Source organism: Acanthochromis polyacanthus, chromosome 23 (genome assembly GCF_021347895.1).
Source record: "Acanthochromis polyacanthus isolate Apoly-LR-REF ecotype Palm Island chromosome 23, KAUST_Apoly_ChrSc, whole genome shotgun sequence".
Lineage (NCBI taxonomy): Eukaryota > Metazoa > Chordata > Actinopteri > Pomacentridae > Acanthochromis > Acanthochromis polyacanthus.
Window position 1 is genome coordinate 5,951,764 of NC_067135.1, and position 26,348 is coordinate 5,978,111.

The 26,348-nt window shown below is 42.4% G+C and overlaps 1 protein-coding gene across 2 annotated transcripts; it reads right to left on the bottom strand.

Moving 5' to 3' along the window:
* Positions 1-26,332, bottom strand: tmem102 (transmembrane protein 102). 2 transcript variants are annotated; one of them, XM_022204779.2, is made up of 6 exons: positions 25,916-26,332; positions 23,265-23,476; positions 7,479-7,817; positions 5,984-6,177; positions 5,507-5,719; positions 1-5,364 (listed from the first exon to the last, which is right to left on the bottom strand). In XM_022204779.2, the coding sequence occupies exons 2-6, from the start codon at positions 23,464-23,466 to the stop codon at positions 4,765-4,767; spliced, it is 1,548 nt and encodes a 515-aa protein (XP_022060471.1). In that variant the 5' UTR covers positions 23,467-23,476; positions 25,916-26,332; the 3' UTR covers positions 1-4,764. The 2 variants fall into 2 exon arrangements, with proteins under 2 accessions (XP_022060471.1, XP_051799850.1); XM_051943890.1 differs by lacking the exon at positions 25,916-26,332 and adding an exon at positions 24,532-25,727.
* Positions 26,333-26,348: the final 16 nt, after the last annotated feature.

Here is a 26,348-nt window from a genome sequence, read left to right on the forward strand (position 1 = left end):
CGGGTTTCAAATGGAGTGATTTATTTCATGCTAAAGCTCGAAGATCGATCAGTGTAAACCCCCTTAAAATAAACAGTAATAAATACAGCAAATCAAGTATGTAGTCGCAGAGAGAAAGTAATTCGCACTCAAGTAATCAAAGAGATATGAAACTCAATTTCTCAAAACTGTGGAGTGATTCAGTACAGATGTTTATCTCGGCGCAGAGCAGAGTACATCTGGGAAGATAGCAGTGAAACGTCAGATTTGACTGTGTTTTCAAGTAGGGAACGATTGGAGAGATAAGGTGGATACATTCATTATATTTAGTCACAACAGAAGCATCAAAAGTGACTGAAATTTAAAAAAAATTACTGAATACAAACAGAAAAGCACAGAATTGATGTTTGGGAGTGTCATCTGTGCTTCATGCAATCCCCCCCCCCCCCCGTTTACCACGACAGTAAATCTACACTGGATTACAATTAGACGACAGGCCTTTTCCATACGGGGGGGGGCCTTGATTGCATATCTAGACACTATCGTAAAATACAAGATCTGATAACTCTCCATGAAAGATTTCATGTGTACAATTCAGGGAAAAACACTGATTGTTTCCGGTGTCTAGTAATCTCTACCTAGGCCTGTTAAGGTACAAAGTGAGACATTTTCAACTCAGTCAAACATGAAAGAGGGCGACGAGAAAGTACCTCTTAGACTTCAATAAATAAATGCTGTGATTTTCTTTATGGAATCTTGCTTGAGGTTGCAAGAATCGGGACCATTTTGGTGGGAAAAAAAGTGCTGAAAACACACAATCCTGTTACACCTGGCAGCTGAATACGCAACCCTGCTTAGACATTCTGTACCGCCTCAACAACACACTTTGGTTTACCTCAGTCTTCACACACACAAACACACACACGCACGCAAGGCAGACAGACGCTGTAAAAAAACTCATTCAGTAGTAAGCACATGATATCTGTAGACCCGGATATGAAAACACAAGACCCCGAAGCGCTCACACACCTGTCCGAACATTCCACCTGTACCCTGACCGTGTGCTTTTGTTTCTCAACATTGGAAGCAGCATTGTAGTACTGGGTAAACTAATTTAAGTTTACCAATTAGTTTGTTCGCAGATAGTGTCAAATTCATTTAAGTAAAACGAGAAGGAGCTCGCGATAAATTAACGTAACTGGAAGTGAGAAAATTGCAGCTTGTCTTGTTGCTTCTGCGACGGCGTTTTTACCGGCTGTGCAGCTCGTAATCAAATCAGCAGTGTAAACACAATGTACCGAGATCCGAGAGCTTTTTCTGGCTCTGGAGCCCCTGGTACTAAAAGAAAAATCTTCTGAAATCAAAGAATGAGAGGAGTGTTCGTCTACCTCCATCCATCCTCCCTCTAACCCTGCGTCCCCCTGTCGATAAACCCGCTGAGGGCGTAATTCAATGGACAGCATCTGTGTGTGGAGGTGCATCCTGCTGCGCATATACAAGCACATGAAGCTCATTAAAAAAGACCAGCCAAGCAGAGGAGGCAGGGGACAATTATCGGAATCAGTCAAGTCAGAAGCTGCAAAAAAACAAATCGAACGAGAGACGATAAACTGTAAGTTTCTCCAACTGAAAGTGAATAAACGTGCTTGGACGATGTGCAACAAAGCAGGGAGACGTACTCGGAGCTTTGTGGGTCGTTTTGTAGCACTAGAGCTACCGAGTACAGCTTTGTAGTTCAGTCCACACCTCTTAGAGCAGCTGATACGCCACGTACGTAACTCCATACACTGGTTTTCTATCCTAACACTCCAAACATCAGGGAGCAAAATGTCTGCTCAGGTAGGTTGAACGTAAATCAAAAAAAGGTTTCTCAGTGGCTGTAACAACACCAACAATATAGCAGAAAACCATTATTTCCTCTTAATATTAACCGATTTAATTCTTTAACCCTCCTCGTGCCTCTTTCTAACATTAAGGCTCGGTCACACCGCAAAGTGGAAAATAAAACCATGTCTACATAAGAGATGTTCAGATAGGACTGCAACTAACCAATCAGTTAATCATTCTGTCTTTAAGGTGAGACACTGCAGGTGAAAAATCTTTTCTTAATTCGTTTTCCAGTTTTGAGATTTTCTACAATTAATAAGTTCTTTCAGATGAGTCAAAAAAAACACCAATAACTTCCCTTTGTCTGTTTCTGACTGAAAATTTCAATTTGAATGCGTATTTTAAAAGACCTTTCTCACAATGAGCTTTTCTCCTGCTCTGAAACAGAAACCTCCACTTTAGTAGTACTTATAAACTTTCCACTTTCTCTCCTGTCACTGTTTTGAAGGTTTTTGCTGAGGGGGTTTGTTCATATATCAATCACAGCCTGACTTACAGAACATTTCATTCCTAAAAAGATGTCAAAAAAATTGAGCTTTTTCGTCTGCTGATGGTATTTTCTGATTCGTGGAGTGATAAACAGACGTCCTACATCCCATCTGGAAAAATCTTTGACTCATACATGTCAATAAAATCAAATTTTGAAGCCGGCTTCATCCAAAGTTCAGATTTCTGTTGCAGAAAGCTGTTTTTTAGATATACAAGACTTTATTTGAGTAGTTAAACATTTCTTTTTAGAAAAGTTCTAATACAGAAAGTTATTGACTTATTGGAATTAATCAACGGGGAAAGTTTAATAGTCATTTATTCGTTTAAAATGCAGTATTTTCTTTATAAAGGTGAAAAATCAGAGCCTGAAGGGACATCTTCAAGTTGTTTTATGCAACCAGCTGCTTAAAACCCAGAAAGTTGTGTTCATTTGTATTTTGAGAAAACACAACAATAGAATATGAGTTTTAGTTTGAAAAGGGTTTGAAGCATTCCGTTGCTTATGAAATACAGTCGATACTTAGTTTTCTGATTAAACAAATGAATGAATCGACTAATTGTTGCAGCTCTGGGCACACACTACGGGTTGGTTGCCAAGAAGTTAAGAAGGTCACGGTTTGTTCAATATTTTAGCTACCGATTCCTACGGCAAGCAGTTTTAACTTTTAATAGCTAGACTGGATGTATATATGTGTATACATACTGCAGATATGACTGAAGTCCTCCTCAAAGCATTCCAGATACTTTCATGGTCATTCTTCCTTGGAAAAATGACATCACTTGTGTGTACAGGGTTTGTTATTAAAACCAGTTCTGATGCAGATATCTACAGTTCACATTACAGATACCTGCTACTGAAATCTGACTGTTTAAGATATGTACAATTTAATTCTGACTCATCAAAATGCTACCTAAAGATATCTTTAATTCTCTGAAATTCAAAATATCTACATTTTCCTTATCAGGATTTCTTAAATTAAGTTTAAGCTCGTCACAATGATGCAGATATCTCAAACTGGAAATCTGTCTGTTCAAAACTCAGACCTATTGCTTCCCCTAACACTGTTCAAATGCTTTCTGTTTCTAACAGAAACAATTCAGAGTAGCCATAATGATATCTGAGATGTCGTCATTTTGACCTGTCAGAATATCCTTATAAATATCTTGAATAAAAATTCTGGTTATCAAAATGTTAAATCAAACATTTGAATCTCAGATGGTAAATGTTGAGAACAGCTAGCCAAAGACTCCTAAATCATAAGTGCAGTTTTCACTCCAACTGAGGGTGAAATCAAACGGTGCAACACGGCTTTTGAGCTACAAAAGCTTCTCAAAGTTCACAAAGTTGACATATGCTTTGCACTATTTATTTCACCTCAAGCTAAAATCCATTTATTACCTTGATTCAGTTGGATTTTGCAGCTAAATGCATCCACTTTGCATGCTGGTGTGACCGAGACCTTTAAAGAAAAAAAAGGTAAATTAACAATGTCATCGTGACTCAGTAGTAGATCCATAAAGTTGGTTGAAAATTAGATGCAGAGGGATGCGCAAAATTGATTTTTTTCTCTTTGCAAACCTGCCCCGACGCAGCTCTTTGGTACATTCCGATACCCCATGAAACGTAAGCGACGGGAAATGTCGTTAAAGACTTTAAAAGGGAATCATATACATCAGAAGAGGTTGTGCGTACCTGAGAAAGATTAAAAAAATAGAAGAGAAAAAGACGCCATAAATCGAGGCGCGAGTGTGAAAAAAAAAAAAGGAGGGGGGACTAAAATGTAGTTGAAAGAGAAAAGAGATTCTTTGTTCAAAGACTCGGCAGTTCTCCTCACAACATTACATTCAGTTACATCAGCCACACCTAGTTTTTCCTTTCTAATTCAGCCATCGCCCACTCTGATCTGAAATAAAGAGGGGAGAAATGCAGCAATCAAGGAGCTTTTCTCCCACTGTCTTTAGAAGTGTAAGTAATGTGTGAAACCCTTAGGCGAATATACACACACGCACACACACGCTCTCTGTGACATATTTTACATGACTAAAGCCGGCCCTTGTAGCACCAGCTGATGAGTCTCGTTAAGGCCAGCTCGTAAGGAGAGGGCCGTCTCCGTGGCAACAGCTTGGTGACATCATGTCTGTTACGCGATGTCCGACAAACTGGACGTCGTTTGTCAGTAGTAGGAAACGCGTGGTGTTTTTTTTTGGTTTGGAGAGTCGGTTGAGCAGCAAGGCTTCATTGCATTGTTCTCGTTCAGCCTCAGGATGGTCAACAAGAGGAGTGTGTGCAGTTTCAGGAAAACACCCGCCTGATTCTTAGTGTCCCTATGCTCTGATGTGACGTCTCAGAACATTTTCAGAGTGTGCTTGTCGGCCGAAAACGCATTTCCGCATCGTCTCTGCAGCGCGTCAGTAAAACTTGTCGTCGATGCGGAAGTGCGGCCTGGTGACATCGTCGGGGTTCAGGAAGACGGATATGGATTTCCCAGGGTTCTCTGTGACCAGCTGCTGCAGCCGCTGCGCCAGCTTGTCCTCCGAAGGCGAGATGATGCCGTTGGCTGGGTGATGCCCGGGGGAGCTGTGGCCGTTAGTGCCAGCCGTCAGCTCCTTCTTCAGCTGGCCCGCCTGCTGCGCCTGGTCCAGAGCCGCCCGGAGGTGCTCGCTGGGATCAGAGCGCACGTGGGCCAGCTTCCTGGCGACCAGCAGCGCCTGGCTGTCGGTCAGGTGCTCCAACATGTTGCACTGGGGAAGGAAGTAATTTGGACAGTTTTTACCCAAGATGCAATGGGCTAGGTCATCCAGGAGACCCAGGAGGAGGCGGCCGGGGGTGTCGGCGTCGGGGCAGGACAGGTAGGCGGCAGGGAGGCGGTCGCAGGCCCAGAAGAGAAGCGTACGCAGGTGGTAGAGGCTGAGGCCGGTACGGGGACGAGCCAGGATGCGAGACAGAACCGCCTTGGCTGCTTGGAAAGCCTGAGCCATGGGGAAGGGGATGCACTTCTTCAGCTGAACCTGGTAAGGGGAGAAACACTAATGAGTTAAGCAGGAGGTGGATTAACCTAAACACTCAAGATACAGAGAAAGCACATGGGACACGGAAAGACAGAAAAATTGCATCGGACCAAAGAAAAACTACAGTAACAACCCCCTTCACCTCGCTGCGAGAGAACGCCAGCCTCCATTCTCTGTCTGGCCGACCACCCAGCGGAGAGCAGCAGGGCAGCAGATAGAAGCCAGATATGGCCTCCTCCTCTGTGATTTTACCATCCCAGAAGTGGTTGGCAGTCAGCCAGCCTTGGGCCACAGCAGGCCAGCCCCGAAACGACACCACAGGCAGCAGGTCGTACAGCACCCGGCTAGAGCCAGCCTGCAGGAATATTAGAATATCACCGGCTCAGTCCGTCATTTCAGACAGTGCTGCGGGAAGATTGCTTGAGAAATTATTTTAACATCTGACTGCAACCTCCTGCAATATTGATTCCACACCGCAAATGTCCTCTTAAAATGAGCGATTTTCCAACACAGCTCCAAAGTTAAGCAGCCTGATGTTCTTTATTGATTCAGACATAATGAGTCGAGCTCGCTTCAGTTTGTCATCTCTACAGCGCGGGAAGGAGCACCTAATCTGTACCTGAAGGATGATGGTGGTGAGGGGTCCGTTCCTCTCCAGCCGCTCAGGGGTGGGGATGCCTCTCTGGGGGCTGCGTCTCAGCTCCTCCACGGCCTCGCTAACAACCCCCCAGAACCAGTCCGTCACCAGGGAGGGAGAGAAGTAGCACCCGTCCAGAGACTGGGGGGAGTTCAGGGTGGGGATGGAGGCTTTACCTGAGCAGGGACGGCACATAGAGAAAGCATGAATCCGTCCCTTGACGCCAATTTATTTGATTTTGCACAGCCACAGAGAGCAGAGATGCTACAATCAAGACCTGGGAGAATACTCCATTATTCTGTATTTTCTACTTGTGAGAATCTGTGGTACAAAACTTTAAATGATACTCACATATTCATATACTCCAAGTGACTTTTAGAGAAAGCACCCCAGGCACAATAAGGTTGAAAAGTCTCCAATGTAACTTTACATTTTTTTTATTTTACATATAGGAATTTTTTTTTTTTTCCGCTGGTTAAGTCGAGTTTTATATGAATAATTTCTTAAAAACCACACTGAAAACTGTGGAAATCAATGGTGAGGTGCAGGTGAAGAAGCCGATCTGATGCAGGTATGACTATAAAGAACATAAAATTGACTGGGATGTTGTTTCACATTTCTCGGTAGCTTGGAGTGTGCTCAGATCGATCCATGAATGCTGGTGGGCTGCCCAATGAAAGTCAATGCTTCGAAGCATCAGTCAAAATCCATCTAGTATGCTTTTTATTCCCAAAGACAAAATAGATGCTGTTCAAACTTGTGTCGCCTTTGCCCTCTTTTTAACCTTCTGGTGGAGTTTTGCTGTGATCTATGCCATAAACTAAGTCTGACTAAACCCCCCCCGCCCCCGTCCTGCCACCAAAACATCCTGTGGGAAATGTTGTGATATCCGGTAAATGCTGGCAATGTCTTTCCCAAATTGCTCAGAATCAAGAGTTTCACATCAATAAGTGTCATTATTTTTCCTCATCTCTGAAGTTTCACACTAAACGTGTGGCAGATTGATGCCGCGGTGTGACCTGGAAACTGCCATGTACTGTTGAACTTTCGATTGTCGAGCTATTCTCATAAATGTTTCAGTGTTTATTTCCTTGGCAGGCTTTTCTCGCTTCGCCCATCTCAGGAGTTCTATCGGCTGCAGCTCACCAAGCAAAATTGCATCAAAACATCATGCATCAAATTATCTGAGTGAAACATGGACAAAATTCAATCAGCTCCCGTTCCCTCCACTCTGCACCGCTACACTACCTCCATCATTGTTTACTCCACTCGTCCTCCATCTTCACTTCATCTTCCTATTGTATATTCACATCCACCTTTCAATCCCTGCCTTACTTTACTCACTATCCTTGCTGCTCTTATTTCCCCTCTTGCGTCATCCATTCACCTTTTGTTCCCCCCTTTTCTTCATTACCAATTCCTCCTTCCCTGCTCTTCCTCTGTCCTTGCAGGAATTATCCGACTTTTTCCCACTCACCCATTTCCCCCTCTTCCTCCTCGTCTTCCTCAGCGGGAAGGCCGTTCTCCTCCTGGCAGCAGATGCTCCAGCGGGACAGGATGTTGGAGTCGCAGAGGCGAAGGCTGAGCCATGAGTGACAGGGCGGTGAGTGCCTCATATCCAGGGTGACCGGCTGGTTGCGGTCGTGGAGCTTCAGCGCCGGCACCAGCAGGGTGAAGTCCAGGTCAAAGTCGGCCCCTTTGGCGTAGTCCCCCAGGTCCTCCGGGTTGAGGTCCAGGACGCCCTCTCGGGCCCCGCCTGATAGCAGCAGGTACTCGTTGGCCACTGGGAGGCGCTGGTCCACCTTCTGGACCAAGCCTGGAAAGGGTTGAGGGATGAGGGGAAATGCATGAAATCAATCACACTCAGCAAAATTCACATTCGCAGTCATTTGTATGTGTGGAAGTGCGTTTCTGCCAGCAGAACTGATGTGAGAAGCAATGAGCTGAAAGGGGTTCTCTCTCGCTCAGATACATACGCACATTAAAATGCATTTCCTATTCAGATGCACAGACAAGCTGGAGTGTGGACACCAGCTCTGGCAACAGAAAACAGCAGGTCTACAAGTCAGTGAGCCTGGAAAATTTCTGACTCCAGAGGTACTGCATATATTTATGAGCGTGAGCTGCAGTAATATTGACAAAAGAGAGAGTGTGAAATTAACAGCTCCCCACACACGGTGACCACCATACTAGACAGCAGGGCTTATTTTAGCGGCTACATGTGTGCTCAGCCGATGCCTCCATTCAGTTACCTTACACTCTGCACAAACACAAAGCAAACTACTGCGTTAACATTCAGAATTCTCCTATTACACATCCACGGGAAGCGAGCAGAATGAAATGGCTTCAAGGATACATAGAAATTGGCCCACGTTTTAGTAGTTTGATTAGTTTATCGCCAAGATTTGAGAACATCTCTAAAAGGAAGTTGGACGAAGCAAGAAATGCGAGCAATCAAATGATTATCTTATTATATTCTCATCATATTTTTGGCCTGGCTGCACCATCATGTCCGAGAGTGCTAAAAAGCATTCCTCACTCTGCTATCTGAACAGTTTATACGAGAGAAATTCGAGCCTCCAAATCCCTTTATGGCTGCTTAGCTGTGTTGTATACTTCGCAGACTCTGGGCCCAGGGGAGCTGCAGTCCTGGAGTCAAGTAAATTATGTTTTGCCAGCTTAAAAGAGCAACTGAGAAAGGTTTTAATGTTACAGCCAAACCTCTGCTGGACCAGAGCTAACTGCTAGCTACTATAGGTCAAAGGTACAGCATGGACACTTCAAAACCCTTCACAGGGGAGACGGTTAGAGCCTGAGCCTGACTGTTTATCCCCCCAGGGCAGCTAAGCGGCTGCAGAAAGCTGAAACGGGGGCATCAGACCAAGCCAGCAGGCTATGGCTGGGGGCACAAAGCTCCTAACATGATCCATCTCATCCTGTTACATGGACACACAACCTTGGTGGCAGGATGCCATGTGGTGTTTTCATGTTTGGGCCTCAGGATGATTAGCTGGCTGCCATGGCATTCAGCTAACGGGGATCCTTTCAACAAACAAATTAACAAATGTTGAGGCATGCGTGTGAAAAAAGACAAATGGAAAAATAAAACATTCATTCAAACTGGTATAAACAGAAGCAGATTCTTTAAAAAGTGATAAAACCGATATTAATCTTCACGAGTAGTACCTACAGAATCCATGTCAAGTAAATAAGAAATTACCCGTGATACAGCAGCTACCCCACCCCTTTGTTTGTTACATTTTCACATGAAAAAGGTAGTGCAGACAGATTAAATATAGAAAAGTAGGTGGGAAACAGGAAGGAAAACATCCAGAGATTGAAAATGAACTAAAGTGGAAGTCAAAGTCGAATGTGCTGACGAGGATCTCTCTGGTGTTTTGCTTTGAAAAGGACTAAAAAGAAAAAGCCTCATTTGACACCACCACAGGGGGAGACGTCTGTGAGAAGAAGGAAAGGCAGGAGCGTGTGACAGCTCGTCTTTGGATCTTCCCATTTCTCAGCAGAATGGGTTCATCTCAGTCTACAAGCTCCATTCATTTTCTGACTAGACTGGTGCAGTTCAGTCATAAAAACTGGAGCTCCCATTGGCCTGTACCCAGAACACCGCTGTTCCTCTGGATCTTCAGCCTCCCTCAGCCTTCCCAGGACATCTGCAGGAGTTCCTGCCAACACCAGCATCAAAATTTAAAGAAATGTTTCACTCTCTACATAAATGATACTCATTTTAGGTGGATAACTCAATGAAGATCTGAACTAATATGAGAACTGTCTTATGTGCTGTAAATAATGTGACACAGTGAGAAAATAACATTACCTGAAGACCAAAAATGACCATCTCAGGCGTACGTCAACCCATTTGAAGGACTCAGAACATGAAAATAAAGATCTTCTGGTCTGTTGAGACAAAAATCAACCTTGGCAGAAGCACTATGTCTGGTGAACAGCAGCCATTGCTCATCACCTGACTAATGCCATCCCTACGGTGAGGCATGGTGGCGGCAGCATCATGCTATGGGGGGGATTCTTAGCAGCAAGGACAGAGAGACTGGTCAGAACTGGAGGTCAGATGAATCCATCCAAAGACAGACAAACAGAAAAACTTGATTCAGAGTGCAGAGACCTGAGAGAGTTTTCCCTGTTTAGCATGACAATAATCTGAAGCTTACAACCAACACAATGCCTGAGTAACTTCAGGACAAGTCTCTGACCGTCCTTGAGCAGCCCAGGTCGAATTCAATTACGCTCACAGCAGTGTAAAGTTTCTGCAGCAGAGAGCAACCTGCTGATTGGTGGCACTTGTTAGGACCTAGGAATAAAACAATATATCAAGCGAATAAAAATAATGAACATCAAACATGAGGCAGCGATTATAATGTCTTTGTTAATTCTGTGGTTTGAGATACGAATACATGTTTTATTCAGTTTTTCAGCTCACTATGAATTTAACTAAATAGAGCTTTTAAGGCTGGCACAGTAGATGAAAATGTTTTTAAAAAGTTGGACTTATGAAGAACCTCACAACTCCCTTTTCAACAAACCTTTAGCCCTGATATGAATTCAATGTTAATACTCTGGCTTACAGCATTTTCAAGTCATTTAATTGGAATGCAGTCTATTTTACCTACATATCTATCAGTCACTCTTTGTTTCTGTCATGTCTGAACTGGATTTAACATTTTAAAAGTCTAAACTACTATTTCTGATATTAACTTTTAAAGTGCTACATGTCCTTGCTGCCTTTCCTCATTAAAAAAGGTCTGCAAGATCTTAATAGAATAGAAATGTATGTAAATGTATGTGTATTAGGTCATTAAAGAACAAATTTCATCGGTGAAGTAAAGTGAAAGAACCAACAAGCCTAATTTGTAAATAATGAATTGTTTTGGTAAATATAAAATGTAAAATTCAAGAAATTCAACATGACAGATTTCTTTACTGCAGGCAGATTTGGTGCGCCTTCAGAAGTTGCAAGAAGTGCATCACACTTAACTCATATGTCCTCTGTCTGAAGTGAGTGTTTCTGCATGCGACTTGCGTAACCAAGCATGACCAGCTGATTATCGCAACTTAAAATCTGCTCAGCTGGAAAGAGGGAGAAAGGGTGGAAATGGTGAATGGGCAGATGAAAGGGAAGGAAAGGGGGAAAAGACAGTGTCAGTGGGAGGAGCAGATCAGATGCCAGCCAAAGGGCAGCGAGCTCGAAGCCTCGTCTCCTCTGAGTTGTTTGGTTTTATCTGCCACTGATAAATTGAGTCAAATAAGCGAGGAAGAGGAAGAGAGTGACGAAAAAGAGAATAAAGAGCATCTTATCTCTCTAGTTTCAGTTGGAGAGGGGAGCGCGGAGGAGAAACTGGATCAATTAGCGAGGCCTCTTCAGTCTCCACACCGGCTGCACCAAGTTTGAGGTTGTTCCAAAGAACACAATTTACTTTTGATACAAACTCTCAAATCGACAGTTGCGTGCTGCTTCGTGGGGCATCCGCCAACAAGCACGAGCGTGCACGTGAGGGCACGCATGAACACACTCCATCGCATGCGCCTATAGATGCACACAGTCTGAGAATAGAGCTGGAATGGAGACAGTCTAGGCTGGTTTCACAGCCACGGATTAAACCTAATCCTATAAGAAATGTCTTTGAATGTAGATTTCCATTAGAGGGAAGTTTTTTGGTTGAGAGCTATTTCTAGACTAGACCCAGTTCTCCGTCTGTGAAACGACCATTTGATGGCTATTGGTTTCTCCATCTGTCTCAGCATGTGGCAACAGGAATACCTACCTCCTTCCAGTACTTCCAATTTAACAGATAAAGGCTTAGCATGCATTGTATTCTTATTTTAATTCTGATATTGGTTAGAAGAAGGCATGTGCATATGGGCAAATCTTCTACTTTTATGCATCAGATTAAATACGTATAAGGGTTTCACATGATGCTACCTGCTCACAGTTACATCATGAAAGGACTGCTCAAGGTTAAAAATCGTGCATCCCAATAGCAGCAAGTCTGCTGTGCTTCATGTCATTCCCCTGCTCGCTTTCCCCACATGCTGTGTCTGTCTCTACTGTCACTGTCAAATAAATACAAAAATGCATGCCCTCTGGAAAAAAATAAATGTGTGTGTGGTGCAATCAAAGAGCAATCATGCTGTTGGTAGAGTCTTTAGAAAGAGAAAAATGAATGTCTGATTTTAACATCAATAAATCATCATAATGACTAGAAAACTATGATTACCACAAACACACTCAACTTTGTTCTGCATTAAACTTTCAGAAAACTACAGGAATTTCACTGTGTTGCTAAAAACAAAACAAAAAAAACCCCCGACAGTATTTCACAAATTTTGCCAGGGTATGTAAACTTATGAACGCAACTGTAAATAAATACGTACCCAAAATGCCTCACTTGAACATCTGCTACAATTTACTGATGTTCCCCAAATACCTCAAAAGCAGGATGCTGTAGAAGTTAGCTAAGCAGGCGTACGCAGAGAAGCCGCCAGTCTCCACTCAGTTACTGCAGAACAGAGATGAAGCTAGGCGTGGGACCCAAATTTACTTTAAAACGAGTGAAAAAGGGAGCTGAAATTAAGGGATTTCATCTACATGAGATGTTTTTGATGAATATAGCATATTAAAAACATTTGTATAAATAGATTTTTTTTCAACTGTCTAATTTTTTTTACATTGCAGTAAATTACATTCTATCAGGCTTCTTGTGCAGATTAGCTGTTGAAAATAAGAACTGTGCACCGTCTCTTTTTGCAAAAAGCAGCATAAAGTAGAAAGAGGACATGTTTGATTTACTTTGCCTTATTGCACATCACACTTCTGGCAATGTGACATTTGCACATCATAATGCCCACGCAATACAATAGGTCTTCCAGCCTGATTCAAGGACAAGCTATTCTACCAACATACATATTTGCTTTTGAGAAGCAAAACTATCAAGTATCCTTGAGATTAAAAGCAAAAAAGTGGAAAAGCAGCAGCACACTTCAACTATGATTGAAGAGCTTGAGGTGAAATGTTATCCAAACACATACATATATAAATATATATCACATGTAGCAGGGTTTTCCTCTGTTATAATCAGCAGGCAAGGCCACCCCATGTTAGTCAATCCGCTGCCTGCAAGTAAGAATTAATATAATGAAAATGTCATTTTTTTCAAAACTAATTTACTATGATTTCAAAATCAATACATCATTTATTTATACAAGAGCTCCATTTTGTCACTGTCATCTATCATGGGAGTTCGTCAACGACTGAACACATCAGCACGTTATAAAATTATACTGTGATTGAATTGCATCAGTGCAGTATGGACTCACATACTAAACAGGGCATTTCAGTGTGTGGTTTGAGATGATTTAGTGCTTAAGTTTGATCACCGCTTTGTGTAGAAGTTGGTTTTACAATGAGTTACAACAGTGTAGTCTACACTGAATGCTCACATTTACATTCAGATATGCCTGCTTTCAAAACGAAGCCACGGTACAAAGTGACACCGCTAAGAAAGCCCCCCGAAGCAGAACAGCTGCAGCATGGGAAAGTTGTCCTCACTCATCACAGCCACAACAAACTGAGAACATTCTGCCACACACCTCTGGTTTGATAGACTCCAAAAATAGCTGCGTAAATCTCTCTGGAAAATGGGATTCCTCTAAATAAGCCGATGAAGTCTATGTGGTGTTGGGGTGTGTGTGTGTGTGTGTGTGTGTGTGTGTGTGTGTGTGTGGGGGGGGGGGGGGGGTCTGAAACTGAGACTCTATTCTGAAAAACTAGGCTGCAACAACAACTCAGATGTAGGTAAAGCCAGTAATAACATCTTCATGCATTTAGTTTTTACAGCTTTTTTTAACAGCAGAAAGTTGACTGTCTCACGTCTGTGCAGTTTCTCATCTTCACAGCTTGAAACCGCTGGTTTTAAGGTGCATGAGGTCGGTATGAACGTCACAGAACGTCTGTACGCATGAACACCCCGAGCAAATAGCCTGCAGGACTCCACTATTTCAACCTTTACTGACTGCTAGTGCTATGAAAAATGACATGTTCAAAGAGGGAATGTTCAAAGAGAACTGCTGGGTGTAGAAATATGGCATACATCCCTGAAACCTTCAAAATACGGCATCACGCTATCAATAAAGCAGCTTGCGTCTTAAACGATGTACTAAATACTTAAAGGATTAGTTTAATATTTGGGGGAATACATGAGTTATAAATGAGTTGATCAATACTCCCTCTAATGTCTGTCACGACTACAACAAATACGAAGCTATAGCATGCAGCAAGTTAGCATGAAGTCTGAAAACAGTGAGAAAGAGCGAGCCTAGCTCTGTGCCCAGCAGCACCCCTACAGCTCACTAATTAACAGGGTGACCCAACAGACGAGTGGTTCAAGTCTAAACGCAAATAACATCAGCAGTCTCCAGTTTGAATGTCAGTCACGGTATGTCATTCCCTGCTTTCTCTGCTTGAATTTCATGTCTGTCTGTAGTGGTATTGTGTAAAAAAGTTTTTTAAAAAAGGCAAAAATGTCCTAAAGAAAAAAGATTGAGTTATTCTACATCTAAGATGAAATGATGCAAAACAATCAAAATGTGCCATCAAACTAATACAAAAGAAGATAAAACTGCAAAAATGTGATGCCAAATGAACTCAAAAAGACATAAAATGTGCAAAGTCCTGCACAAAACAACCACAAAATGAGGAAAAACAACCAAACTGGGACGCAAAAAGATGTACAATGATCAAAATGTCACACAAAGACCTCAAAATGACAAAATAAGATGCTAAACTGTCACAAAAGGATACAAAACAAACAGAATGAAAAGCCAAATGGACTCATAAAGACATAAAATGACCAAAGTATGGCCCAAGACAACCACAAAATGATGAAAAATGACCACACTGGGGCATAAAAAGACATGAACTTACCAAAATGTGGAGAGAGCCATATGATAAATACTCTCTGTCACCTAAAAATTGCAACACAAGCAAAATCTGATACAAAAAACTGCTAAAGTTCCTTAAAAATATGGGTTAAAAAGCCTTTCCTCTTAAAGGTTATGCCTCTACTTTGCATGCATATCATTTTTGACATCATTCTCCTATAGATTTATATTCAATTTCATTTCAGAGACAAGTCTCTCTATTGATAGCGTCTCTGGTAGCAGTTTTATTCCTGCTGTAGATCTTTGCTGAGCTAAAATGTTCACCTATTCTTTTCCTAACTTTATCTGAAAAATCATTACAATAGTCAAACATATTCATCCTCAAAGCTGCCAAGGTTAAATGGTTTTTAACTTGATATTTCACAAACAATCACCCAGCTTTTCGTCAAGTCTCTCCATGCTTTGTGACGCACTACTTTCCCTGTTGTGTTGCTTAGCCTCCTTTGTTGCCGAAACATGGTTTTAAAATCCTCCATTGTCAAGATTTTTGACTGAGCAGCAGTGACAGAATCATAATTTCATGATGTGCTCCAGGTTTAAGGCAACCTTGGGTAAAAATGAGATTTAAATTCATTGTTGCTCACCTCCTCTCTCCTCTTTCTGTTCTTTAAGACAATAAAACTGTAATACGACAGCGGGGCATGACATACAAATAATCACAAAAGCAGCCTCATTCCAAAAAGGAGCAATTCAATCTGTTACACATGACTCCTGACTAATATAGTCTCAACCGGATCTTATCTGCGCTTTTCAACCGGCTCTTCTCGCAGCCTCACCTCGCCCGCTAATAGCAGGATTAATCCAAGACAACCCCGCTGCCGAAAGGTGAGCCATTCCGCCGCCTCGCTGTTTATGAATTCATATCAAGGCGGGAGATTAGCTCGAAAATAGGCCTTTTAGAAGAGGAGGAATGGAGAAGTTCCAATTTAATCTGATTGGAGGGGACGTCTCAGATCACTGAGCCAGGTGTTTGTGCATGTGTGTGTGTGTGAATGTGTTTAATGCCAGAAACAGGGCTGGGAGTGATGACAGACATGGTGTGTCTGAACCACCTGCAGAGAGAGGGGATGCGGGAGGCTGTCAGTGTCTTCCAGCTCCTCGTTGCTGCTTTGATGCCGGCGACGCTGTGATACCGCGTCCCGCTAAATGACAGCCAATTATCACTGGAAGGAAAAAAAGCGTCACTGCAGTTTTAGCTCGACATTTTAGGGCAGCGGGGCGGCCTAATCATTCGAGAAGCCACAAAAAAAGCCGATCCCGACTTCTGATATTGCTATTAAAGAGGGGCCACAGAGGTGACAAATCCTCTGCAGAGATCAATTAAGTCTCACATTAACTAATTACATAAGTAATTAACTTATCACCTTGCATTTGCACTGGTCTCCAACATGCACCGTTATCAGCAATCGGGAAGCACAGGAGCTAGAACTTGCAAGCATATCTCCACAAAAACTCATCTTTTTCTATACCTACAGCAGAGATGCCAAACATGTGGAAGGCGGGCCAAAACCGGCCCTCCAGAGGGTCCAATCCAGCCCTCAAAGTGTAAAAATTACAGAGAAGACACTAATGGCAGATTTTAAATTTGTAAAACTATAAATTTGAAATAATTCTGAGACTATGACAAGTTGTTTTGATCATAAAGTAAAATACTAGATTGCACATTGTTCTTTTGTCATTTTGCATCTCATTTTTGTTATAGTTTGCCTTGTTTTTGTTGCATTTTTTGTCTGACTTGTCATTTGTCTCATGTTTTTGTTGTTTGGTTTCTTGTCTTATTTTTGCCATTCTGCGTTTTGCTTTATTGGTCGTTTATGTATCGTTTTGGTTGTTTGTCTACTTTTTTGTCCTGATTGTGTCATTTGTGTAATTTTTTGTTCTATTTTGTCATTTTGCAACTTGTCTAATTTTCTTCCTTCTTTGTTTTGTTTAGTGTCATTTTTCGCAGTTCTTGTCGTTTCGTGTCTAATTTTTTGTCATTTTGTGTCTTGTATTTGTCTCTTTTGTCATATTTATCAGAAAGTAAGATGCTACAGCATTCAGTTCCAGATAGTTGTGACTAAACGTTGTGTGTCTTTGTAGACACTCTGTGATCTGTAAGTTGTAATGTGCAAATGATAAACTGAATCATAACGCTGCTGAAATTGAACTTTAAGAAATGTCAGGTTGTTCATGATATTTTGGAGAAAGATAATTCTTTAAATGTAAACATTTTCAGAACTGACCTTTTTTTGCACAAAAACAAAGGAAGTACTAGGATTTGTGGTTATTTATAGCCTATTATGCTGTGATTCTACTGATTCGGTCCACTTGAGATCAAATTGGGCTGGATGTGGCCCCTGAACTAAAATGAGAGTCACACGCCTGACTTAGACGAAGGAATCGAACACTACAAGCTTATTAACACACATTTTACAGTTTAAAACAAGCACAAAATCAAGTTAAAGCGCAGACATGCCTACTTGGATCACATTTGCATGGATTTCTATGTAATACTTTTTGAGTTTAACACCCTCCTGCAGTCTCTGATGGCGTGTCGTCACAGGTATGGACTAAATGAGTTCAGTGCATTGCTCAATCTTGCACCCACTGACTGACGGAGATGGTATCTGAATTTTTTATGTAGACTTCACCACTCTGTCCATGATGCAGTTCAGTATTTGGAAACGCCCGAATGTCTGACTTTGAAAGGATAACATTACAATATGAGCCATTTGGTCTGAGATACTGGTGCTCTAGCAACATCTGCCGTTTCTAAATACACACAGAATCTTTAATGAGGGTAAAAATTAATGAAAGCAGTAATCTGGGGATGATATGAACAGTATGCTCACAATTATGGGAAATAAATAGAGAATTATCAGTGTTTTCTAATGTTCTGAGCAACATTGTAAGCATTAAAAAGTGCTGTCTGTGAATGACAGCGAGGCAAACATACACTTTTTAGAGATTTCCAACTACTCAGAAAGCTGCTCACTGCTCAGAAGATATTGTTATCAGCTGTCAGCCATTACTGAAATTATTCCTCCCTCTTTGCCTCAGGAATATTTTAAAGCACGATTATGAGGAAGCAAAAATGACAATGCCAGCCTGGGTTATTAAAATGAGCAGGATGGCAGATAATGTCATGCGATGTCAAAACACTCTTTAGTTAACGTGACGAACACAACAAGTCACATTAGATCATGAAAGACGCCTAATGAGTGATACGATGTGATGTCTGCAGCACAGGACACGCTACCGTGTTCAAATCACAGGCAGGAAACGGCTGATGACGGAGGTTGAGAATTACGGTAAAGTCACATCAAAAGAATTGTGTTTTGATGTCGCTTTCCCTGACACCTTTATTGAGATTTTAATGCTGCACCGCGTCAAAAAAAAAAGGTGTCAGCGAACAACAATGACCATCATTTATGGCTGTTAAAGCGCTGTGCTGTTTGGCTCCGACGTGTGTGAGCTGATGAAAACTGAGCAGAAACAAAAGGCGGACTAATCAAATACAAATATTTCACTCATCCTCTGCGCCTGCAGTGCCATGATTCTTGCCTGGCTGCCAGACGAAGACGGCGCTCCAAAATCCAAAATGGAATTAGCAGAGAATTAGTCAGACAGAGCCGTCTGCAAAAAAAAAAAAAATCTGCAGCTGGAGCATCAGAGCATCGAACTCCACTAAGGCAGGAGCTCGCAGCAGTGGAAACAGTATCCAGCTGTGATTCAGACACACAGAAGCCCACCAGCGTTAACAGGCTGGAGCGAGAAGCCGGCCAGCCCCAGCATCGATCCAGCGAGTCTGGCCGAGTGAGACGCTCTCCCAGGGGGATGAAGCTGCTATTCAGACGGTTGAATTTAAACCAAGAGGGATTCATTTTTCCCTCCCAAAACAAAATATGCATCACATTATGTGAAAGTTTGTGAAGCCTTAGGAAGGTCGGATGAGTGTGGGAGGAGAAATTTACTACCACATAAATGAACCTGATATTAAAGCATGCAGTGCACAGAGGGAAAAAAAAAAACATGCCCTTTTTTGACTGAGTTGTGGATGTTTTGACGCTGCTGCCCGACTGTAGAAAAGGGAAAAGCAAAGATAAGAAAATATGGCAGAATTTTGTGCATTTTCACTTGCAAAGCTTGTGTACTTTTATTGTAATTCCTGTATAATTACAGCGGAAAAATGGTCAAAAGGGGGCATATTTTCTTAATCACTGCAAGCCCTTTACCGACTGGGTCAAACCACGAGACAATGGAAAACTGATTTTTTTCAAACCATTTATCCCAAGTTAGCTATAGCTTTAATATCTCTGGCTGTGTCAGGACACTGCTGCAATGTTCCAAAACAATAAGTGCTGCTTTAGGGTTTTATACGAGTGCAATTAAGGAACTTGATGATTCAGACATGTAGTTTACTGCATTATCTGTTGACTGGTCTACTGGCAGCATATTAGTCAGATAATAATGCTCATCAAAATAAAAAATACAATTGTTTCAGATTGTCAAATATGAGTAGATGCTTGCAGTAAATTGAATTAAATGGATATGAGTTTAGAACCGTCAGTAGAAATTTGTGGACCTCATTCTCCTCTACCTCTATCCTTTCTGGTTTAAAAATCTATTTCACACTACTCCTGAGATGCAAATACTTCCAGAAATCCCCTTTATCGTCTAAATTAAATTGCTGTTTAAGGTCCTCAAATGATGTAAATGTACAGTCTTTAGAAAGATCATTGACAACACATACTCCTTTTGTCATCCATGCATCCCAATAAAAACATTACAGATAGAAGAATTATTCCATATAGAAGAACATCTTTGCCTATATTGTGAAAGCCCCATAAGTTTGTGTGTCCTCGCTAATGCTCACTGAGAGTGCTGTAAAATTAAGCTCCTCTCTTTTTATTTATTTTTGGATTATTTCATCCACTTTTCATCACAGCCCCAAGGCTAACTTTTGAGTCGTTCTTCCTCTGACGTGGAAGAAAACCAACTCATGTGCTGATCACCCTTCTCCGTCTAACCACCTCCACTTATCACCATTCAAGGCTAAATGCGCCCGCAGTCAAGTGATCTAAGTGTGAAAAATAGCCGCAAACAAGGGAGGCTGATGTAACGGCGCCCCGTGGAAAGGCAAGAAGCGAAGGTCACTGCAGGAAAAAGTGAAGATTTGGTGTATGACGTCTTTTCATTTTCTCAAATGTAGTGCAATTCTTCAAAAAACGCAGCGAGCAACAGGTTCTTTTTCTGATAAAAATGTCAAAATCTGGGCCGAGGCAGAAGCACACTCAAGACTCGGATCAAAAGTATTTATTTTCACTGGCATCAGGAGGGAAGATGAACTCTGAACTAAACTCTCTCAAGCTGTCTGAGAAACTTTAAAGATCTAAAAAGTTAGGTTGAGGGTACGCCTAAGCACCGGCAGTGTGGACGCGTTTCTGCCTTCATCAGACTTTTGTTTTTCAAAAGACATATACAGTAGCCCCCACTGCACTCGCCTGAAGGCAAGCCACAGTGTTTACTCAAACGCAGGGTAAATAAGCGCCTCTTCTCAGATCTGTCAGGCGGTGAAGAAAATCACTGGGTGGACTGGGTGCGGGTTTAATCTCTTTTCTCTTCCCTTTTTCCCTGACAGCGTGCGTAGCCTAGTGGGGATCCTTCTGCAAACTTTATAAAAGCCTGGCAAAAACAGAGGCGCTGGCACTCGTGTTCAGCATCCACACACATGCACAGCTACACCTATGCAGCAGCATTCTAGCATGCTGTAACAAGGCCTCTCTGTGGATGACATTTGCTTTTCAGTGCCGCCTTTCATCCGCCTGCAGGGCCTTGAGAGGCGTAGAGCCGCTAACATGGCTACCACCTCATACTTAACTTTACATTCCTCGAACACAAACTGTCTCCCTCTGTTAAAAGTGCCAAACTTTTTTCTCCTTTCCACATAGTTGGAGCTGTCACAGCAGGCGGTGAGGCACGGGGTATGAAAATACCAGCAAACCATTGGTGATTATGCAGGCAAAAGCAGCCTCAATAAAAAAAAAAAAAGTTACTGAGAGGTTCTCAACCAAGAGAGAGTGGGAGCAGAGAGGAATGCAGAAGGCTCTGCGCCGGAATCATGAAAAATGAAACCTGAAGAAAGGAAGAGGCAGAAAAATAGCTACATTATAAAAAAAATAAAAATTCAGACAGAGAAAAGAATATCTGTCTGTATGTGGTGGTGGCACGATAAAATGAGAGAAGAAGGCTCGGATTCCATTTTGATTTGTGTGATTTCTCCCTCGGTGAAGCTATTTCAGCTAAAGCAGAAGAGGAGAAGCCTTGAAACTCAGAGGAGCTGCCTGTCAGCCAATGAAATGGTACTGATTTGACAGGAATACTAAAACTTGGTGGTACCATATTCTGGGAGAGAAAGGGCCAAGACAAACCAAAGATTTATAAATATCAATTGAGAAAGACAGACGAATGAACAGCCTAAAGGTTTCAAGACAGTGGCTAAGCATGCTCGTTTTCCAGGGACAAGCTGAGAGTGACACGAGAGGACGACAGAGGACAGTGGGAGGGGGGAGAGTGCCACCTATTGGGCAAACAAACAAACTTCACTTTTAACTTACAATAATAAACAAGATTTGATCAGTTTGTGCAAGGAAGTCAGTACATATAGACGAAAGACAGCATCGATGTGTCATTTAGAAACAAATCTGCACATGAACTGTCACAAAGCATCAATCTCTGGAGATAATGTGCCTATTACTGGATTAAATTAAACGTTTCCTCCCTGGTCCATCACTTCAGCGCAGCCTGCATCTTTAGTGTTAATTGTTTTTGTCACCGTCTCCCAACCGGAGTCATAAAACGGGGCCCTGCAAAAGACGACCATGTCCCATTCCAATTAAACCACCCCATTTATCTCGTGCTTTGGCCTAATTTAAATTTCACTACTAACAGGAAGTGACAAATTAAAAATGCCCTCTCCAAAGCTGCAGAATTAAGTTTCAAGAGTAGGATGAAACCTAAAATGACAGACCCCAAATGGCTGCAGCATCTGAAAGCACTCCGACTGTATCCGCACGAACGAGGTTTCGCCGTGAGGAAAAGCGCCTGAAGTTTTTTGGAAAAGCTGGAGGTGATAGATGAAAAAGAGCAGTGCGCCTCTGAAATTGGTAAACATTAAAATCTTTCTCCAACTAAAACAACTTTTTTCAGCATAAATAATTTAGATATTTGTAATTCTCTAACTTTGCCGAACAAAACGCTGCAACTTATCGTGACTCCGGACAAAGTGCGTAGGCTGCTCTTGTGCAAAATACACAAGAAATAAAAGAAAAATCAATGCTACTTTTGCAAAGCATCCTGCGACATGTCCATTTGTACTGATGTAGCGTGTGTGGGCAAAAGGAAAGGGAAAGAGACAGCAGATGCAAGCATCCATGAGGAGGTTATGCGCATAAAAGATGTCTTCTATTTCAGATCTGCAGCTTCAAATGTTGGCTCACTTTTGGCATCTATGTGCATCAAGCAATCTCCTTCCATACATTTCACTCGTGTCATTATCCTCCAAAGGCCTCCTGATATAAACTAATGTGCACTGAAGTCTCCCCACTGATCACATAGCTGATACAAACAGCATGACAATAGAGAAATACGCCAGCATCGGTATGAAACTGGCTTTAATCGTCATGTCACATGAAACGTTGCGCCAGCACAGCTCACTGCATGCTAAGCCGACAGATCAGACTGTGATTGTACTGGGCAGAGTTCGGGTGACAATGTGTCTCATAGCATGCGAATGTGGGGCAGGGCGTTCCTGGAAAAAAAGAAATTGCTCAATGCACTGTCCGTCATGAAGCCCTGTGTAAATAAAATAACATGTAGACTTGCTTGCGTGCTTGTAGCAAAATGTGAACAAAAATGTGTTTGTAAAGCTGCCTATCAAGAGTTCAAATCATGCAACTCCACCTTCTGTGCAACCACTTTAAGTATATTAATAGTTAATTCATAGTAACTTTAACTCCAGGCAATAAATAATTACCACCCCGAGGCTCATGTTGCATTAAAATTTCCGCCAAGTTGAAATTAGAATGAAAAATATTATATACTTCAACATATATTTAGCTTCAAACACTCAAAATACACATTTTGCATTCTTTATCACACTAACATTTTATTGTGAATAAGAACACAAAGTGAAGCCTGGGTAAAGTAAAAAACATTCAAACCCTTTTTCTGTGATAAGTATCCTACTTTCTCCCCACGCTTCCTCCAACAGCCCTCACACTGGGGGTTAATAAAATGGCGTTTTTACCGAGCATATTGAAAATGAAGTCCTTGGCAGTGTGGACCTCTAAGGCGGTCTGGTCTCCAAATTCGCCCTGCTCCAGGACGACCAGCTCGGACACCTGTGCCGACAGCTGCTCCAGGGTGGCCCCTGACCGGAAGTCCACCTCCGACAGCTTCTTGGCGGGGGCCGGGGAGCGCGGAGCCACCGCACTCATCAGGGATTCCATCTCCACAACCCTGCGGAGCGAGGAAACGGAAAGAGAAATTACTTTAGGTTGGCCCGTGTCTATGTTCTGGGTTGTAATAACACAACAGCCCTATTGTCATGGCTGTGGCAATGGCTCCCCTGAGTGATGAATTATGCTGTCACAGTGCCAGTAATGTTTATTGGTTCTGAAGGCTCCTGTAGCACCCTAGCAGAAAATACAGGGCTGCATTTGATCTGTTTTCAGGATGTGTCTTCCGGCAGACTGTATCTTGAGAGAGTGATTTGCTGCTGCTGAGCTTTCATGTTTTCACTCCTGAATAATGCCTGCCTTGTTTTCAGTAGCCTTGTGATGAAACATGAGACTTTATGGAGCATTTGCAGAGAAACTGATGCTTTGAATAACATACAATATACAACAGAAGTCACCTCTAAATAATTGCATTGCTTCTAAATTGATAAGCAGAGTATTATCTCTTATGTATGATCAAAAACAAATACTTCAGAGAGACCATATTAATAAGGCAAGCCCAAAAAGAATTTCAATACAGCTAAAGTGAATACATCAGTGATCCCTGAAAGAAAATTTTGCAAGAATGTCATTTTCAATCAGCCTACCTGCATGAACATGGTTTTAAATGAGCTGTGTTTTAGACTTGTCTGCATCGCAGCTCAAAAAGAACCGTCAGATAAACTGAAAAATCTGATCGTGATGCTTCACAAATAGGGAAAAGCAAACAGAAAGATGGGAGAGACCGTCAGAGGAAACACAGATGCAGCAGTCGGCAGGTACAGAATGAGCCACATTATGACTAATCAGAGCTGCAGCAGTCGTCCTAAAATGATGCTGTGCTACTTGCACAATCTAGCTCTAAAAACAGACCTGCAAGTGCTTTGGGCTTGGCGCAGGGATTATCAGCGGAAATCAGACTTTCTGTGAGAGCTCACACAGTGAGAAACACACTGTATAATGTCAGCCTCGATGGCTAAACGAGTGCAAAAGGTGCTGGGGAACTTGACATTTCGAGATGGCACAGTGAACGCCTGTGGATATACCAAAACACTGGCTGACAAGATGACTCCTAACCTGCAGTAGCTTGGCAGAAGAAGAGTATTCCAGCACGATAACGATCCAAAACACACTGCCAAAATCACACAAGAGTGTCTGAAGAGGAAACAAAGCGAAAACCATGACCTGGCCAAGAGTGTCTCCTCACTTGAATCCAATAGAACACCTTTGGGGTGTTTTAAAAAGACAACAAATCAACACCTCAAGCAAAGAGCAGCTAAAGAAAAACAGGCTTTCTGAAGAAAGGTAGAACATCTCTCCAAATGTGTGCAACGTTGGTGTTATCAATGGTGGGGAGGATTGAATTTGACATCAAAAACAAAGTTTATTGGGTGCTGTTGCACTGATTTTCTAGGCTGCATTTTCAATATACTGCATCTAAACTGTTAGATCCAATTTGACATAAGACCAAGCTCCCTAATTTTTACCTTGGAAATAATTAAATTACTGTGAGATGACATTTAGGTGGTAATGACTACTGTTGCAAACACTCCTTATAGTAAAGTAGGTTAGTTTTTCCACAGCTACTTCTCCATGTGTCTCAAAAATAAACCTGCAAACAATGTAGGTCGCTTAAAACAACTTAGGCTAGTTTTTTTTTTTATGTCACATGACAGACTTCTATCCCACCTTGTATCCTGGTGGAGTCAACAGGTTAGCATGTACTGTAGCTACAGTGCTAACATTTGCATAGCAAGAAAACACTTTTCAAAGGCTTAGTAAGTTAGTAGTGAGCTACACAGCTACAAATACACAACAGAACGAGTGGATATTTGCTCAGCGTGTTGAACTGTGTGTAAAATAGCGTGCTCTGGGAGTAGCATGCCAAAAAGTTGTAATGTAAACAAAACTCAGTCGAGAGGAATGCCAACATGGCCTCTGCCCCATCAAACTGGGTCAATTAGCCGACCAGCTCCCCGGCTTCTAGCTACTAAGCTAATAGCCGAGGAAATTAGCCAGCCTGCCGTCTCATATGTTAACACTAGCTAATTAGATAATTCATAAATGACCACAAATTAGCCCTCATGTCGATTCACAAGAGAAGCATGCTGTTGTGTTAGCACCATCTCGGTAGACTTGCGGTAACAAGGTCGGCTCTGTGCCTCGCCCAGACTCAGCTAATTTCTTTTATTAGCTAATATTAGCCAACTAGCCGCATCAAAATAGCTCGCTAGCTAACGTGACAGATGGGGTCGGTGAAGACGAGCGCGGCGCCCTACATCCTCGCATACAAACAAACCCACACACACACACACACACACGCACACAGTAAAAATCAATAGATACACACACAAACACACATGCACTCAGCTCGGCTAGCTTACGAGCAGCGGATCACAGAGGAATGATTAGCCACCGGGGCTAAAGCTGCCAAACACAGGACACATACACAAACACACACCCTTTACGCGGCGACGAGAGGGACTTTCTTCGCTATCTTCTGCGTTTAGTGTTTGTGTGATCCCCGTGCTTCCATCCGCCTTCCTCAGCTGTCATTTCCAACAGGTCCCGGGCACCACCTTCCCCCTGGCAACACCGTCCCAGAAATCATGGTCCTACTCAGAGGATCCAGGGATTAGTAGTATTTGTGGCACGCACAAGCCACATCACGGAGCCGCGGACGGATTTGCGAGGTCAGGTTTATGATTAAAATTGTGGCCGTGTCCTCACTAAAGAGATAAAGAAAAAAAAAAACACAAACAGCAGAGCTCGGGTTTGGTAGTAGGCTAGCAGGGCGGCTGGGTTTGGATGCAGCAGCAGCTCCATGTAAGTCCAGCAGAGACCAGAGGAGCAGCCTGCTGCAGCTGGAAATGGGCTCTGATTCTACATCCTCC